Source organism: Typopeltis vanoorti, chromosome 5 (genome assembly GCF_054136105.1).
Source record: "Typopeltis vanoorti isolate ZY-2024b chromosome 5, IOZ_Tvanoo_1.0, whole genome shotgun sequence".
In the NCBI taxonomy this organism is placed as follows: Eukaryota; Metazoa; Arthropoda; class Arachnida; order Uropygi; family Thelyphonidae; genus Typopeltis; species Typopeltis vanoorti.
The window spans coordinates 131,973,990-131,990,669 of NC_143553.1; the positions used below are offsets into that span (position 1 = coordinate 131,973,990).

Sequence of the window (16,680 nt, forward strand, 5' to 3'; positions counted from 1 at the left end):
ATTATTCCATAATTTTAGACTGCACACCTGATGCAAGTAAAACAGAACAAATGACCATTATTATTCGCTTTGTTTCCTGTGACAATGGAATTGTCAAGATCAGGGAAAACGTTTTAGGTTTTGCAGATATATCAGATTCCACAGGACGTAGTTTATTTGCAACAATAATGGAACATTCCCATTGAAGACGTGAGGTCAAGGGTATGACAATGGGGCAAATATGGCTCCAAAATTTGCTTTTAAACAAAAATCATCTAGCTTTTTACGTGCCATGTGCTGCTCATACTCTAAATTTAATCATTAACGATGCAGCCATCATGCATCAAACATGCAGCAAAGTGAATGCAGATGCAATTATTTAAGAAATATACAATTCTTTTCATTCTCTAAAGTTCATAAAAAAAATTAACATCGAAACAGCCATCAGAAACGCAATGGGATAGTAAAATTAATGCAATCCGCCCTCTACGATATCAGTTAGAAGAAATTTATGATGCATTTTTTGAAAATTTTAATAAAGAAACTCAGCATGAAGCACAAACATCATGTGCTAAAATAAAGGACTACAAATTTATTTGCTCTCTTATAACTTGGTATGATTTACTTAACAGAATAAACCCTGTGAGTAAAATGCTTCAAGACAAAAATATGAACATTACACTTGCTTTAGAATCTATCGAAAACTTAAAAATATTTTTACAAGATTATCGATCAGATACAAATTTTAAAGAAGTTCTAAAAACGGCAAAAGAACTGAGTGAAGAGGTGGATGGAGAACAAGAATTTAAAACAGGTATGGAAGTTTAACAAAAGAAGACACGACAATTTGACTACAAGCATCATGATGAAATGTCACAATCGCCAGAAGATAAATTTAGAGTGAATGTGTTTTATACACTTCTAGACGTTGCAATGTGTTCATTAATAGAAAGTTTTGAACAACTAAAAGATATGATAATTTCAATTTCCTGTATAGATTACTACAAATTAATAACGAAGATTTGCGAAAAATTTGTGACAATTTAGAGATTCTCTTGAAGGACTGCGACAATAAAAACATAAATGCAATAGAACTATATCACGAGTTATGTGCTTACTGGATATTTTTCAGATGGATAATTTAAATATTCAAAAGCCCTTTCGATATTCTTAATTTTATTGTGTCCAATAATTTATCTTTCCCTAACTTTTCAATTGCTTTAAGAATACTATTAACCTTAACTGTTAGTGTAGCGAGCAGTGAACGTTCCTTTTCCAAGTTGAAAATGATTAAAACCTACTTAAGAACAAGTATGTCACAAAAAAGGCTTGTTAGTTTGGCGTTAATAGCTATTGAAAATGATATATGTGCGGAATTAGACGTTAAGACCATTATTTCTAATTTTGTGAATATGAAATCAAAAACCTTAAAATTTTAATAAAAAAAATTTTAAGTATATTTATGTAATTTAATTTATTTTCTATTATTCTAAAGAGATATTATTTTTTGAATACTTATAGATGTTCTAATTATTTCTGAATTCTTTTATTATTTTCTCATCCATCTTGAGTTTCTTTTAATTTCCTAAAAGATAGTTCCACTTATAAAAATTATTACAAGTTACTAAGAATTTAGTAACTTGTAAAATGCAAGAATTTTTTAAACTTTAGTTCAAATAAATTTTAACTTTAATTAAAATTCATTTTAATTTTGTTAGCGATTCAGGTCGGTGAGAAGGCTACAATCCCTGTATCATTATATTCAACGATTAAAGTAAAGTGGCTTTAACTTTTGAGTTTGAGAATTTTTTGAATATACGGGTTTTTAACGATTATCCTGCCTAGTCAACACTCCCGGTTCGTTACATTTAGCGAACCAACGTGTGGCTGTTCTGTCAAAATTTATTTAAGAAATTTCAAATAATTTAAATTTTTATTATCGTAAAAGAACCACACATTCCTGGATCGTTACAGGGATGCTAAGATAGAAATTGCATGCAGTCATCAAAGACCCTAGCGCCGGCTCTGGATAAGGGGAGGGTATATACTGTCATTTTTTTTGGATTTTTCCAAGGCATTTGACAGGGATTCACACAAAAAGTTGATTTTTGAGTTGCATTGCATCATATTGGATGTCAGTTTAGTGGATTGGAGTGGCAATTGACTCTGATAGATATCAGAGAGTCATATATGGGTGAGCAGTAAAAGGGAGGCAGACGGTTACAGGTAGAGTTCCACAGGGTTCAGTCTTAGGACCATTGTTGTTCAATCTTTAACTCAAGGATATTGTCACAAGACTACGCAGAGAGAGAAAGAGAGAGAGAGAGAGAGAGATGTTCAGTTGTTTGCAGATGATGTGAAGCTTAGTAGGATTATTAGTAATAGTGCTGATGTTTTGTTCTTCACAAGAATTTGAATAAGCTGGAAAGGTGGGGAAATGAATGGGGGATGGGGATATCACTTTAATGCAACTAAATATAAGGTTTCAAAATTTGGGATCCATAGATGGGATGCATCATACTCACTTGGAGTTATACTTGAAGGAGTGGGGGAAGCAAGGCTCTTGCAGTGAGTGTTGATAGAAATTTTAAGTTCAGAGGACATATCACAAAGGCTGCAGCAATTCTTTGACATCTCAAAGAATTGTTGCAGCATTGAGGAAGACATTGACCATGAGAGGTAAAAGATTGGTGGTAGTCCCATTATATAAAGATTTGATCAGATCACATTTGGATTTCTTTGCTCAGATCTGGTCACCAGGATTTGAAAGGTATGAAGTAACTTTGGAATGGGTATATAGATGGATAACAAAATGATATTAGGATAATCTTGATTATGAGAATAGACTGAGGGCATGCATAGCACAGAGCTTGATGGATAGAAGACAAGGGGGGACATAATTGAGATATTTAAGCTGTTGAAGGGTTATTATCGTATTAATACTAAGGAGATTTTCATGTGGTAGATGAGGGAAAGGAACAAAGACAAGGAAATATGACTGAATTTGATCTGTGGTCATAAAATACAGTGTTTTTTTTATTACCAGAGATTTTTTTTTTTTACTTGATGCCAGTGTAGTTGGCAACCAACTTAGTAATATGAGGGCAATATTACACAATATTATTATTATTATTATTACCACCACCCCAAGACCTCAGGAGTCAAAGACTCATCTGGGAGGTCCTTTTATCACACACACACAGCTCATCATACTGTGTTTTAAACACATTCAAACTCTTTGCAGACACCACATTCTCAGGCAAGGCATTCCAATTACTCACAACTCTGCACAAAAAAAACCTGCCTCTCACTTCCCTACTCACACCCTCTTTATACAGTTTCCAGGGATGACCTCTGGTTCTCCCCTGATCTCCCACTATTCTCTGTAAAACTTCTCCAGCATTGATCCTATAACAACCCCATACCAACTTGTAGGTCTCTATCATATCTCCCCTCTTCTTCCTGTCCACCAGACTCTGCAAATTACATCTTCTCAATCATTCCTCATACTCAACATTCCAGAGGTCAGAAACTACCTTAGTCAGTCTCCTTTGGACCCTTTCCAACATCTCTTCATCCTTCTGAAAACCTAGTGACCAAATCTGGGCACAATAGTCCATGTGCAGCCTAATCAAAGCCTTATACAACAGAACAAGAATCTCCCTCCTTCTACACGTCAGGGTCCACCGCATCATTCCCAGAAGCTTTTGTCTTGTCTTCACAATTTTGGCGATGTGTCCCCTAAATTTTAGATCCTTGTCCACTATCACCCCCAGATCTCTTATTTCCTCTACCTCCAACAATATATTCTCACCAAGCATAAATTCTGCATCCCATCTCTGTTTTCCAAATTTTAAAACCTTACATTTTGCAACATTGAACTCGCATCCCCATTTCCGTGCCCAATCACTCAATCTATTCAAGTCTTCCTGTAAGACCACAACATCTTCACTACACTTCATGGTTCATATGATAAAGTATTAATTCTAATGTAACTTGTTCCTCTATGTACACACACACACTCTATATGTACTAAAGATGATGACCCTAATACTATTAGCATTATTACAAGAGATCTCCAGGGAGTCTAGAACTAATCGATTAAGACCACATATTACTCACACCATATCTCATACCTTTTTTGAATTCATTCACACTACCTGCACTCATCACCTGCAAAGGCGATTGATTCCAATCACATACACCTCTCTATGAGAGGATAATCTAGCTCTCATCCCCCTTCTTGACTATTCATTCTCAACTTCCATGGATGCCATCCTCTTCCCACCCTCAATAAATGAAAATTTTCATCTGCTGATATCCTATATGACCCTATCAGAACTTTGTAAGTCTCAATCTTATCATCCCACTGTTTTCCTCATGTTGGAGGCTTAATGGATTTTTTACAACATTCAAAAAGAATTAAAATAGAATTTAATACTTCCTATATTTCGTCATAGTCACTAGGACATCTACGGGGATTACAAAAACAATTAATGTAACATATACACAAATAACAAACAATACTAAGCCCAACCACGTGGGCGACACTAAAGTCCTATCTAGGTAGAGCGCCCTCTAAGGGCAGTAGTAGGTGGCCTGGAATGTAAGGTGGGAACTCTGGTGATGAGTGTTTCCCAAATCTTCGGAAGCTTAATGCAACCGTATTTATTGAGATTTGGTTGGTTTTTTAGAGCTGCTGCTGCTTCTAAGAAAAGTCTCTCTTTCTTGAATCCAACCAAATCTCAATAAATACGGTTGCATTAAGTTTCCGAAGATTGAATAACAGTGGTCCAAGGACTGATTCCTCTAGTGTACCTTAAATCTTGCAAACTCAACATTCCCCATACACCATTTTTTGATATCTGTTAGTTATTGGATAAGATAACATCTTATCCATTATAGTAGTTTATAATTCAGTCCCATATCCTCCAAATGATGCAACAGCCTTCCATGCTGAATTCTGTTCCTGCTTAACTAGCTTACTCATTTTACTTCTTATAACTTTGTACATATATTTTATATTATTAACTAATTTTCGTGGAAAGGCTTTGTTTGTTGGTTATGCATCTTTAACTACGTAATTTAAGGAAATTACAACGTCACTAGTTTATACATTCAAATACATTTTAATATACTTCATTATTTCGGCAACGTCACGTTGCCATTTTCAAGAAACTTAAGAACAAGACACATGCATGCAGGTACAATAAACAGTAAATGAGGAAGAAGCAGGAAGTTATTATTTCTCCTAAAGTCCTGATGGTGCCCCCTAGCGGGCAATGTTGGTATTCTTGGGTGATTGGGCTGAAGGTCTTATGATGTAGGTTTCCCAAATTTGAGGCAGTCTCATAGCAGCCAAATTTGTTGAGGTTTGGATTGTTTCTTAGGGCTGAAGCTGATTCCATGAAAAGCCTTTCATACTTGTATTTACTACAGTGTACTATTGTGGCTTTCTTCCACCGTATTCTATGGCAGGTATCCAGTGCATGGTCAGCAAGACCAGAGTGGCTGTACTAGTGAAACCGGATGTAGTCCTTGTGTTCTGAAATTCTGATATTGGCTTTCCTGCCTGTTTGGCCAAATTAGGACAGCTTACAGCTGCAAGGGACCTGGTATACACCAGGTAGGTCTGGGGGGGGGGTCTTTAGTAGAGCGGATAAGGGATGCCAATTTTTTATATGATCTGTAACAAGAAGTTAAGTCATGGTTTTTTTAGGATTTTCATAATTTTTTCCGAGGTGCCTCGTATATAGGGTATGGTGGTGGATTTAGAGTACTCCTTGTTGTGAGGCGGGGGGCGGGTGTTTACTGGTTTCAATATTTTTTGGATTTTTTTTGGTGGGGGAGTAGCCATTGGCTGAGAAAGTGTTGAGAATGTGGTTTAGTTCTGTGGTTAGGGCATTGTCATTTGAACAGATAAGTTTAGCACAGATAAGATAACCAAATATATAATTGGTAGCATAGCCAAGTGAAAAAACTTTCATCATTCTTTTGCTGCTCTTTAACATTTATGGTAATTCAAGCCAGTTCAGTCCTTAATGTCTTCAAACCACATTCTCCTGAGTCTACCTCTCCCCCTTTTTCCATCCAGTTTCCCTTCTAATGTTAATTTTTGAATGCCTTCTTGTATAGTTAGATTTCCAAAATATTTAAGTTTTCGTTCTTTAATTACTTTTATTAATGTTCTTTTCATTTTTGCTTTCTTTAAAACATCTTCGATTTTCATTTTCTCTGTCCATGGTATTTTCAACATTTTTCTGATGGTTCCATATTTCAAAAGCTTCTAATTTTTTCTCTGCTTCTTTATTTAGGGTCCAAGTTTCACTGTTGTAGAAAAGGCTTGACCAGATATAACATTTTATTAATCTTTTTCTTGTGTCTATATTAATGTCTCTGGATGTTAGAACAGTTTTCATATCAATAAAGGCTTTTCTTGCTATCTCTATTCTTCTTTTTATTTCTTTAAGGGAATTTCCTCTGTCTGTAAACATTTGTCCCAAATATATAAAAGATTGAACCTGTTCAATTTTCTATTTGTTAACAGCAGTTATGTTTGGTCTCCTATTGCCAAATCCATATTCGTTTATGCAAGAACTCAAGTTACTCCTTCTCATACATCTTCCACCAGCATAAGAATTGCATGGAACTCTATGTTGCATACACCAGGTTGATAGCAAACATGAAAGTCAAAACTTTGAAGAAAGTGCAGTCTCCATAAATTTTATCAGAATGAATGCTGATCACCATATGACAATGGTGGGGGGGGGGGGATCTTTTAATTCAGCTTTCATGTCACTTTTAACTCTAATAGTACATTTTCTTCAATTTCTAATCTTTTTTTCAGTATCCTCCAAAAACGTTTTGCCACTTTCCAGGTATTTAACTTTTTTCTTACTAGAGTTTTCCAATGATTTTGTTTAGCTAATTTTATACATTGATATGCTTTCTTTTGTTTTTTCAAATTCACTCAGGCTGAACTTACTTGGTAAGAACAATCGATAGAGTTCTTATTTTCCAGGAATCTCTTTAACACACTACATCTACCATGTGTTTCTGGTTTTCAATCTTTGCAAATAACCTAGGTTTGATTTTTGTTTATAAACACTTTCACTTTTTTTCTTGAATATTTGTATATTTGAATCTTCAGCTGACCTATTAAAACTGCCTGACTTGATTTTTTTAAAACCTTTTGTACATATTTTCCTTTAAGATATAAAATTTATCATCATCAAATTCCTGACATGTATCCTCAAGGGGTGTACAGGATATGATAGTACTACATGAAAAATTTACATCGTTACTAACTTCCTATCTACAATTTTCCATCAAATCAATCTGTTACCTGTCAAGACTCCAACATTGACAGATCTTATATTTCTATCTTCTAAAGCACTTTTTACCTATCAATCCATCTATATCTTGGTCTTCCTCTGGGTTTTTTTCTTGCCAACCTAGCAGAGAACACTTGTTTTGCTAATCTTTCCTCTCCCATTCTATTTAAGAGACCATACCACCTGAGAGTAGCTCTGCTAACACATTCCTGGATGCTAACAATGTCAAGTTCTTTCCTAATATCCTCGTTTTTAATATGATATTGCCATTGATGCCATCTGTTCATTCCCCTGATCTTTCTCAGCACTCTCATATCTGCTGTCTCTAGTCTTTGGTCAAGTGTTTTACTTTTAACCATCTCTCAGATCCATAAGTTAAAATTGGTTTGAACACTGTCTTGTATACAGCTAATTTAGTGTTTTGACTAATTTCTCTTTTATTCCATATAATTTATTCAGTTGACTTCCTACCATAACAAAACATGCTTTGTTGATTCTGTTTTCTATTTTCCAGTAATTTACCGTCTTCACTAAAAAATTGTTTATTACTATTATTATTATTATTCATGACACCTCCATGGAGTCTGAAGACTCATCGCAGGAGGACACCCACTATACAACTGTCTCCATCACTACGCCGAACCTCTACTACCAATCATCTCCACCAATGCCATCTACCGCCCACCACCACAATTAGTATTTTTTGTCTGTAAATTGCATGTTTTCTGAAGGGCCAATTTGTCTGTATGCGGGATGAAAAACCAGAGTTTCCAGGAGAAAAAACCCTGCTACCTCTGTATGAGATCGGCTAACTCACCTTCAACTGAAAAAGTCCATTGTGCCTAAATATCTGAAATGTTTTACTTGTTCTATAGGTTCTCCATTCACAGTGCAGTTGATATTTTTAATGTTTCTACCTATTTTCATTGTCTTTGTCTTTTTAATGTTGACCTTCATACCATATCTATTACAACAGTTATTCAATTTAGTCAGGGAATCTTGCAAACTTGTAGGGGATTTATTTAGAAGTATAATATCGTCTGCATAAAGCAAATAGCTGACATTAGCATCTCCAATTCTGATATCAGGTTTAATACCACTTTCCTTCATAATGTGATCCATATAGATAATGAATAACAGAGGGGATAATATACATCTTTGTCTGACACCAGATTTAACATTAAACCAATATTCCTGTACTTCCTTCAATTCTAACTGCTGACTTACAATCAAATAAAGACTAAGTATTGCTTGATATAATGCCCCACTGACTGTTCAACTGCAGTGGTTTGAATAGCTTCTCTTTTGGCACCTTGTCATGTGCTTTTTCCCAGATCTACAAAACTTAAATACAGATCGTTGTTATATTCCCATGATTTCTCAACTATTTGTGGTAAAGTGAAAATTTGATCCTGACAGCCTCTATTTGACCTGAATCCAACTTGTTCTTCACCAAGCTTCTCTTCCACAATCCTAAACTATTTTTCAAGTATACTGGCATAAATCTTACCAGGAACACTCAGTAGGGAAATACCTCTGTAATTCTCACATTCAGTTTTATTTCCCTTCTTATATATGGGTACTATGAGAGCTCTACTCCAATCATCTGGAATTTGTCCCTCTGTCCTGGCCTTCTGAACTATGCAGACTGTAAGACTTTTATGACTTGAGCATTTCTGGGCAGATATCACCTACTCTAGCTGGCTTTCCACATTGCTTTTGATGTCTTTTTCTATTTCAAGTATGGATATGTATTCCTGATTGCATGCCTGATCAGTGTTTTTTACCACTGTGCTGTCACTGATTGTTTCATTTAGCAATTTTTCAAAATAATTTCAAAGATATCTTTTTCCCCAGTTTTCATGTCACCTTTATCGTCTCTAATTCCTTTTACAGCATTCTTTCCTCCATTTCTTTGACATTAACTTAGCTTCTTCAACAACCTCCAGAATATCTTGCCACATTCTTGATATTTATTTTCTATGTTCTTACCAAAGTCTTCCCATGACTTTTGTTTAGATAGTTTTACACAGTGTTTAGCTTTCTTACATTTGTCTCTATATTCTCTAAGAACACAAGCTGACTTATTTGCCAGGAACTTTTGATATGCTTTCTTCTTTTCCTTCACTGCCTCTTTAACTTCCTGTGTCCACCATGGAGTTCTGATTTTTCTACCCTTGCAGACAACCTCACCATATGCCTCTCTGGCTGAATCAATCAGGGTTTGCTTCAAGGCTTGCCACTGAATCTCCAAGGTTTGATTAGTGTTCTCAAACTCTTTCATTTTTTCTTGAATAATGTTTGTGTTTTTTAGTCTACAGTTCATATTTGAGAGCTGCTCAACTTTTATTCGTATAAGAAATTCACTACCTGCCTTATAATTGCTGGCCTGGATGGCCGAGCAGTTAGCTTATCCACTCTCCAGCCAAAAGGCTGCAGGTTCGAATCCTGCTGTGAGCATGGATGTTGGTGATTGTCTGTGAAAATACTAGTGGTGGTGGGCAGTAGATGATGATGGTTGTTGTGGTTCATTGTAGTTGATGGATTGAGTGGTGGAGACAGAGAGCTGTAATTAGCGTAGGTGCCCTCCCTCGATGAGTCTTTGGACTCCCTAGAGGATCACGTAATAATAATAATAATAAAAAACATTGTATTAGTTTGGACTAGGCAATGTCCTCAACAGAAATTCAGTAGGTACATCGACTTGTCATAACTAATGCCATGTTCTGGTATAAAGATGTGTGCACAAATTTACATTGACAGAAGACATGCCTCATTGATCATGTTATTGTTGATAGCAATGGTTTAGGACATTAGTTCCATTAATATATTTATCTTTTCCTTCAAATTTTCTCAAGACACTTCTGTACGTATAGTATTTATTTCTATCTCTGTTGTTTAGATCTTCAACAAAGACCAACTTTTTCTTTATATCATCTTTCTTTTCAAGTGAGACTCAAAAAATTCCTCTACTTCCTCCTTAGTAGAACCTTCTATAGAGCAATAAGCACAAATTAATGATTGTTGTCTGATTGATGTTTGCTTACATCACTCTGCTTGAAACTATTTGCCATTCAAGATTATCTTCATGTTTATTGTCTGCCCCTTCTTTCCTGATCATTTCCTGAATATAAACAAGCAAGATTCTTATTTAAAAGAATCTCGCTTGTTTTTGTCTTCTTTGTTTTGGTAACATCAATTATGTTGATGTGTTTCTCTAATTCTTCTGCCAGCTCCACTTCTTATAACGATACTTCTTATATTGATTGTGCTTATTTTGAATTCTTCTTATATTGACTTAGTTAGAGTAACTGATTTTTCACTGTTCACTCAGATGAAAACTGTGTTTAACCAGATATCTCAGTTGGCATGTCATTTCATTGTGTAGTACTATTATTCTGTTTAAGTTTAAGCCACTACTAAATACAATTTGGTCAGATAAATAATAATTAATTAATGTATATTATTAACTGGTATAATGAATGAGAGTTCTTTTCCATGAGGAATTGAGGAAATCAAGTATTAATGATAACTTCATTTTATTTCAGTGTTAAAATAAAAGATAATATTGTAAAGATAATAAGTATTGTAGACAGTGTAACATATTTCGTTGCTTCATCTTATCAGATACTTCAGTAATGTGCTTCTCTCCTCTAGGTTTTGGCATACTTTACTCTATGCCTCTGGATTGTGCCTTTTGCATTTTTTGTTTCTTTATCTGCTAATGAAAATGTTCTGCCAACGATAGCAGAGAGCAAACCACTCATGTCAGGTAAGAAGTAATAAAAAGAAGCAGTACATAGTTTAGTTTTAAATTAAATGCTGTTCATGAGCAATAACAATGCAACACACAATTCCTAATCATTGGTATACCAGATGAGAACCCAAATGGTATGAACACTCTCCCTATCTTATGTGAAATGAATACTTTATTGTTTTTATTTTGATGAATTTCATAAACCCCCATATACAACTTTCTGATACCTATCCAACAGCCAGTCACTGATCCAACTCAGAAGTCTGTTATCCAATCCCATCTGTTTCAATTTATTTAAGAGCTTGTCCTCTTAAATAAATTGAGGTGTAAATGCAGGTGTAAATTTATGAAATAATCAGGAGACACCTTGTTATATCTATGCACAAATGCTAGGAGCATCGATAACAAAAGGGTTGAGTTTTGTTACCTTGGTGAATACATTATACCCTACGATTGTTGATATTAATGAAACCTGGCACTCAGAATCAGATGTAGTAACTGTAAATGAGTTTAAAAGGTATGGTATTTATAGGAAGGACAGAAGAGATAGGAGATGGTAGTACTACTAATCAAAGCACATGATTTGAGTTCAGTTAGGATAGAAACTTATGAAAACAATAATAGTGATACTGTTCCAGGTTTCAGTGGGTTTGAGGCCAACAAGATGAAATATATAGTAAGTGTTGGCCTCAAACCCACTGAAACCTGAAACAGTATCACTATTATGGAATATGTAAATGTCCCATTTAGGACAGTTCATGTGCCACGAAACTACAAAGCTGAAAATTTTGATAAACTCGCACCATAACATTTATTAAAATTAACATAACACAAGAAAAGGCCATATGGCAGTTTATTAAATTTTATTTATCCTTTTCTTGTGTTATCTTGTGAATTTTAAGATAAGATAAACTCAGGGGAATACTCTGTTAGGTGCCATGTTACTGAATGGGAAGGATATCAGTAGTGCATGGGAAGCTTTGGAAAGATGCTTAAATGATGTACTGTCTGGATGGGTACCTGGAATTCTAAGAACAAAATAGTCGGGTGAAATGAATGTGCAACTTATTAAGCAAGAAATCTATAAGACGATGATGTAGAATGAATATTGTGAGAATAAGTATGAAAGGAGTTACAAAATATAAAAGCTATGAGTATTATTAACATTTGAACTCCACGAAGTCAGAAACTCATCGTGGGAGGTACACACTATTGCACACAATGCTATCCAACCGTGCTTTAAGCTGATTCAATGTGTCTACACTCAGGCAATGCATTCCACTCACCAACCACACTCCATGCAAAGAACCTACTCCTCACTCCTCTGTTCACACCTTCCTTATAGTTTCCAGCAATAGCCTCTTGTTCTACTCCCCTCTCCCATTCTATGAAAAATCTCTTCCATGTAACCAATAACATCCCATGACTAGATTATATGTCTCAATCATCCCTTCCCCCTTCTTCCTCCTATTCACAAGACTCTGCAACTTATATTTTCTTAATTCCTCATACTCCACATTCCAAAGATCACTGACTATCTTTGTGAATCTTCTCTAGATCCATTCCAACATATCCTCATCACCATGAAAACCCGGCAACCAAATCCGTGCACAATAATCTATATGAGGCCTGATCAAGGCCTTATACAGGGTGCCCCAAAATTCACGCAAGATTTAAATTTAGTGCCATTTGTGCAGTAAAGTGTGTTGCCAACGAGAAAAAAAAGACAGCGTGACAGCTGACAGCTCAGGATTATTAAAAATGACCACACACAGTGAAAAGAGTTCGTTGAATGGATTATGGAACAACAACAAATGGATGCTTATTTTTCGAACAAAATCAACTTCAGCGATGAGGCTCAATTTCATCTTAATGGCTTCGTTTTGGGGTTCAGAAAATCCACGAGTGATTGTTGAGAAACAAATGCATCCACAATGTGTCACTGTTTGGTGCGGATTTTGGGCTGGAGGCATCATCGGTCCATTCTGCTTCGAAAATGCGGCTGGTAAGGCAATAACAGTTAATGGTGCTCGCTATCGCGACATGACAATCCAGTTTTTTGTGCCTAAATTGCAAGATGTGGTTTCAACAAGACGGTGCCACATGCCATACAGCCTGAGAAACAATTCAATTACTGCATGAGTCATTTCCTGGTCGTGTAATTTACCATTTTGGTGATCAGAATTGGCTGCCCAGATCATGTGACTTAACGGCGTTGGACTTTTTTTCTTTGGGGTTTTTTGAAGTCTAAGGTTTATGCCAACAAGCCCATGACTACCCGCGCCTTGAAGGAGGAAATTGAGTGCTGTATCAATGAAATTCAGCCACGTTTATGCAAAACGGTCATGGAAAATTTCGACAAAAGAGTGCGTATGTGCCAGCAAAGCCGTGGAGGCCATTTACCCGATATGCTATTCCATGCATAACCCTATACTGTATACTTTATGAATCAATAAGAAATTACAATTTTTAATTGAAAACCTGTGTTTTCTATCAAAATTACTTCTTGCGTGAATTTTGGGACACCCTGTACATTGCATCATAACCTCTCTATTTCTGCATGTTAGGGTCCTCCGCATCATTGCCATTATCCGATGTGGTGTTTTCACAACTTGTGCAATCAATGCAGCCCTAAATTTCAGGTCCTTGTCCACCATCATTCTTAGATTTCTCATCTCCTCTACTTCTCTTAAAGTTTCTGCACCAAGTGTATACTTTGCATCCCATTGTTGCTTACCAAATCTCAAAATCTTACACTTTGCAATATTGAACTGATAGTTCCACTTACCTGCCTATTCATGCAATCTATTCAAGTCCTCTTGTAAGGCCATAACATCCACTTGACTCTGCATTACTCTCCCCAGTTTTGCATAATCTGCAAACAGCTACATATCACTAGTTAAAACCATCCCAATATAATTAACATACAAATTGAACAACAATGGCCCCAAAACTGACCCCTGCGGCACACTGCTAGTGACCTTTTTCTTTTGGGATACTGCACTCCAATGTACAACTTTCTGATACCTATCCGACAGCCAGTCACTGATCCAATTCTGAAGTCTATTATCCACTCCCATCTGTTTCAGTTTATTTAAGAGCTTGTCATGTGGCAGTCTATCAAAAGCCTTTGCAAAATCCAAGTAGACCACTGTATATGCATCTCCCCTTTCCAAGTATTTGTCACCTTATTATAGTACATAAGTGACTACATAAATGACTTCTGATTAATTTATTAATGCCTTTGAACAGATTGTTTAATTAAATGCAATAAACTACATGCTATCTGACCATCCAATAGCCACTCGGTGTTGTCTCATACTATGGATCAGTTAACTGATCAAAGTGATGATAGTGAGCTAGCAGCTATTAGGTGACACTTTATTATCAGTACCACCATTTGCAAACTTTGTTGTTTGTAGTACAAACAAGATAATAAAGTAAAATTGTAATTTTTGTTAGAGACATATAGCTCTTTGTATTGTGCTTTAATTTTATTAAATATATCTCATAATTACAGGTAGCTTTTTTTATTTTACAGAAGATAACGATGTAGTGACTAATTATTTTTCACGCCGTAGCAAGCGGTATGGACTACTATCCTTCTTCAATTATGCCAAAGAAAGTATTTTACCACAGAGAGTGAAAAAAGTGTTTTAATTTCTGTTATATGAAAAAAAAAATTGATTTGATATGATATGGTGTGTTATAATGTGCGTTTTTATTTGTTACTCTACTGTTTATTATCAGCCAAAAAAAGTATTATTCTCTTTGGATGCTCATGTAGAGTATAAAAAACATTCTGATTAAGGCCATATACCAGAGAATCCAGTGTTTTTTTATGTAAATTAAATGATATGATTTATTATGCATCCATCTTTCACAGACTTTGAAGAAAGAGTGCAGTGAGTATGTAATTCATGTAAATCAACCATGAATTTTGTTTCATCTTGACAACGATGATGTGACTCAGTTATGTTTAGTATTTATATCACAGTATATCATAAGTTAATAAGCTGTCATTCAGACCAACAAAGGATTTAAATATTAGATTATTTATCACTAACAAAAAAATTTTGAACATATTTAAGTGGGTTTTAGTTTCATAATAAAATCTAATTGATTTACAGATGGCTGCTCATGATATTTAATCACTAATAATTACAAAGTGTTTGTATATGTAAAGCTTGTAAGAGCAATGAGGCGAAAAGAGCATGTGTATGCATGTTTAATCTCATGCTTTTAAAAAATAAGCAAATATCAAAATTTTTATTTTTTTTTATTAGTATTTTTAATGCAAAGGGCATTTTAAAAATGCTTTTAACAGACTAATATTAGTATTTCATTGATGGGAAACAGAAAAAATGGATTCAGTGTTTCTTATTAATTTTATAATAAAATTAGTTTAACCCTTTATCCAAGTGTGAGCAAACAAAGTTTGTGCCTGAAAGTATCTTCAGGACTGGGGTAAGTACCACCTTACCCCAGTCCCAGGATTAAATTAATTTTATTGTACTCTAACCAAGTGAAAAATAAACTTTCAACATCTTATTAATTTTAATTATTCTTTTTTTTTAATTTAGCACTTATTTTTTAAGGGTTATAATGAATCAAAATACCTTTTGAGTTCTAATTCGATCAAAACTATAAATGAATGATAAGCATCCATTTATAATAAGTTTTGAGATATTTTTGTTCTTATAGTTTGAAAAATAATGAACAGAAATTTTTAAAACAAAAATATTTGGTTCAGAAAAATTTCTGGAAAGTATTATTACTTTCCAGAAACTTTTCCATTAAGTAATAATACAGTACTTCATTTTATGATGCAAGGACACCAAAAATGGTGAATACTTCTGATTATTGAAAAATTTAAATTTAGCGAGTAGGACAACATTTATTCTGTTTACTCATGGTGCTAATATACCATGCATTTACAATCTTTCATGGGTGGGAGTTACATAAAAAAAAAGTGTGTGTAAGACAGTTCTAAAAGTAACAATTTTTATATTAGTAATTTATATTTTTAAATTCTATAATAATTTACACTATTAATAATAAAATATTTAAATTTTTATTGCACATTAACATGACTTAATTTATATTAATTTTATTGAAGCATGAATCATTCAAATTTTTCATCGGGGAATGGTAAATAATTGTGCAAGTTTTCTTTTTCAACCTGGTGTATGTAATATAGTTCATAGTGCTAGGTAAAAAGATAGAGGTGCATAAAGAGAATCTGTGGCTTCATAACCTGGATCAGAACTCTGCAATAGGGACAAACAGGATATTAGCACGTATAATAAAGGAATGTTCGGCTATTTCACATTTTTTCATGTTTGTATAATTTGAGTCTCAACTCAGGAAAGATCCCATAGGAATGGAAAGAATACATAATCCCATTGCACAAGAGTGGGGCAAAAACTGATGTTGACCTATCAGTGTTTCTGGACTGGTTGTGAAAATTTTAGAGAAGTTGGTTAGAATTTGCATACAGAAATAGGTTGACAAAAAAACAAGTTGCCTTACAATAATAAATTTAGTTTAATCCTTTATCCAAGTGTAAGCAAACAAAGTTTGCACCTGAAGTATCTTCAGGACTGGGGC

The 16,680-nt window shown here is 34.7% G+C and overlaps 1 protein-coding gene across 1 annotated transcript in view; it reads left to right on the forward strand.

The window, feature by feature from the left end:
• Nucleotides 1–15,621, forward strand: part of LOC150106821 (protein TEX261) — a 180,565-nt gene extending 164,944 nt beyond the window's left edge. The window contains exons 5-6 of the mRNA XM_090392733.1: nt 10,971–11,085; nt 14,612–15,621. Coding sequence (XP_090248859.1) covers nt 10,971–11,085; nt 14,612–14,730 — 234 coding nt within the window. The 3' untranslated portion in view covers nt 14,731–15,621. The remainder of the gene's footprint in view (nt 1–10,970; nt 11,086–14,611) is intronic.
• Nucleotides 15,622–16,680: the final 1,059 nt, after the last annotated feature.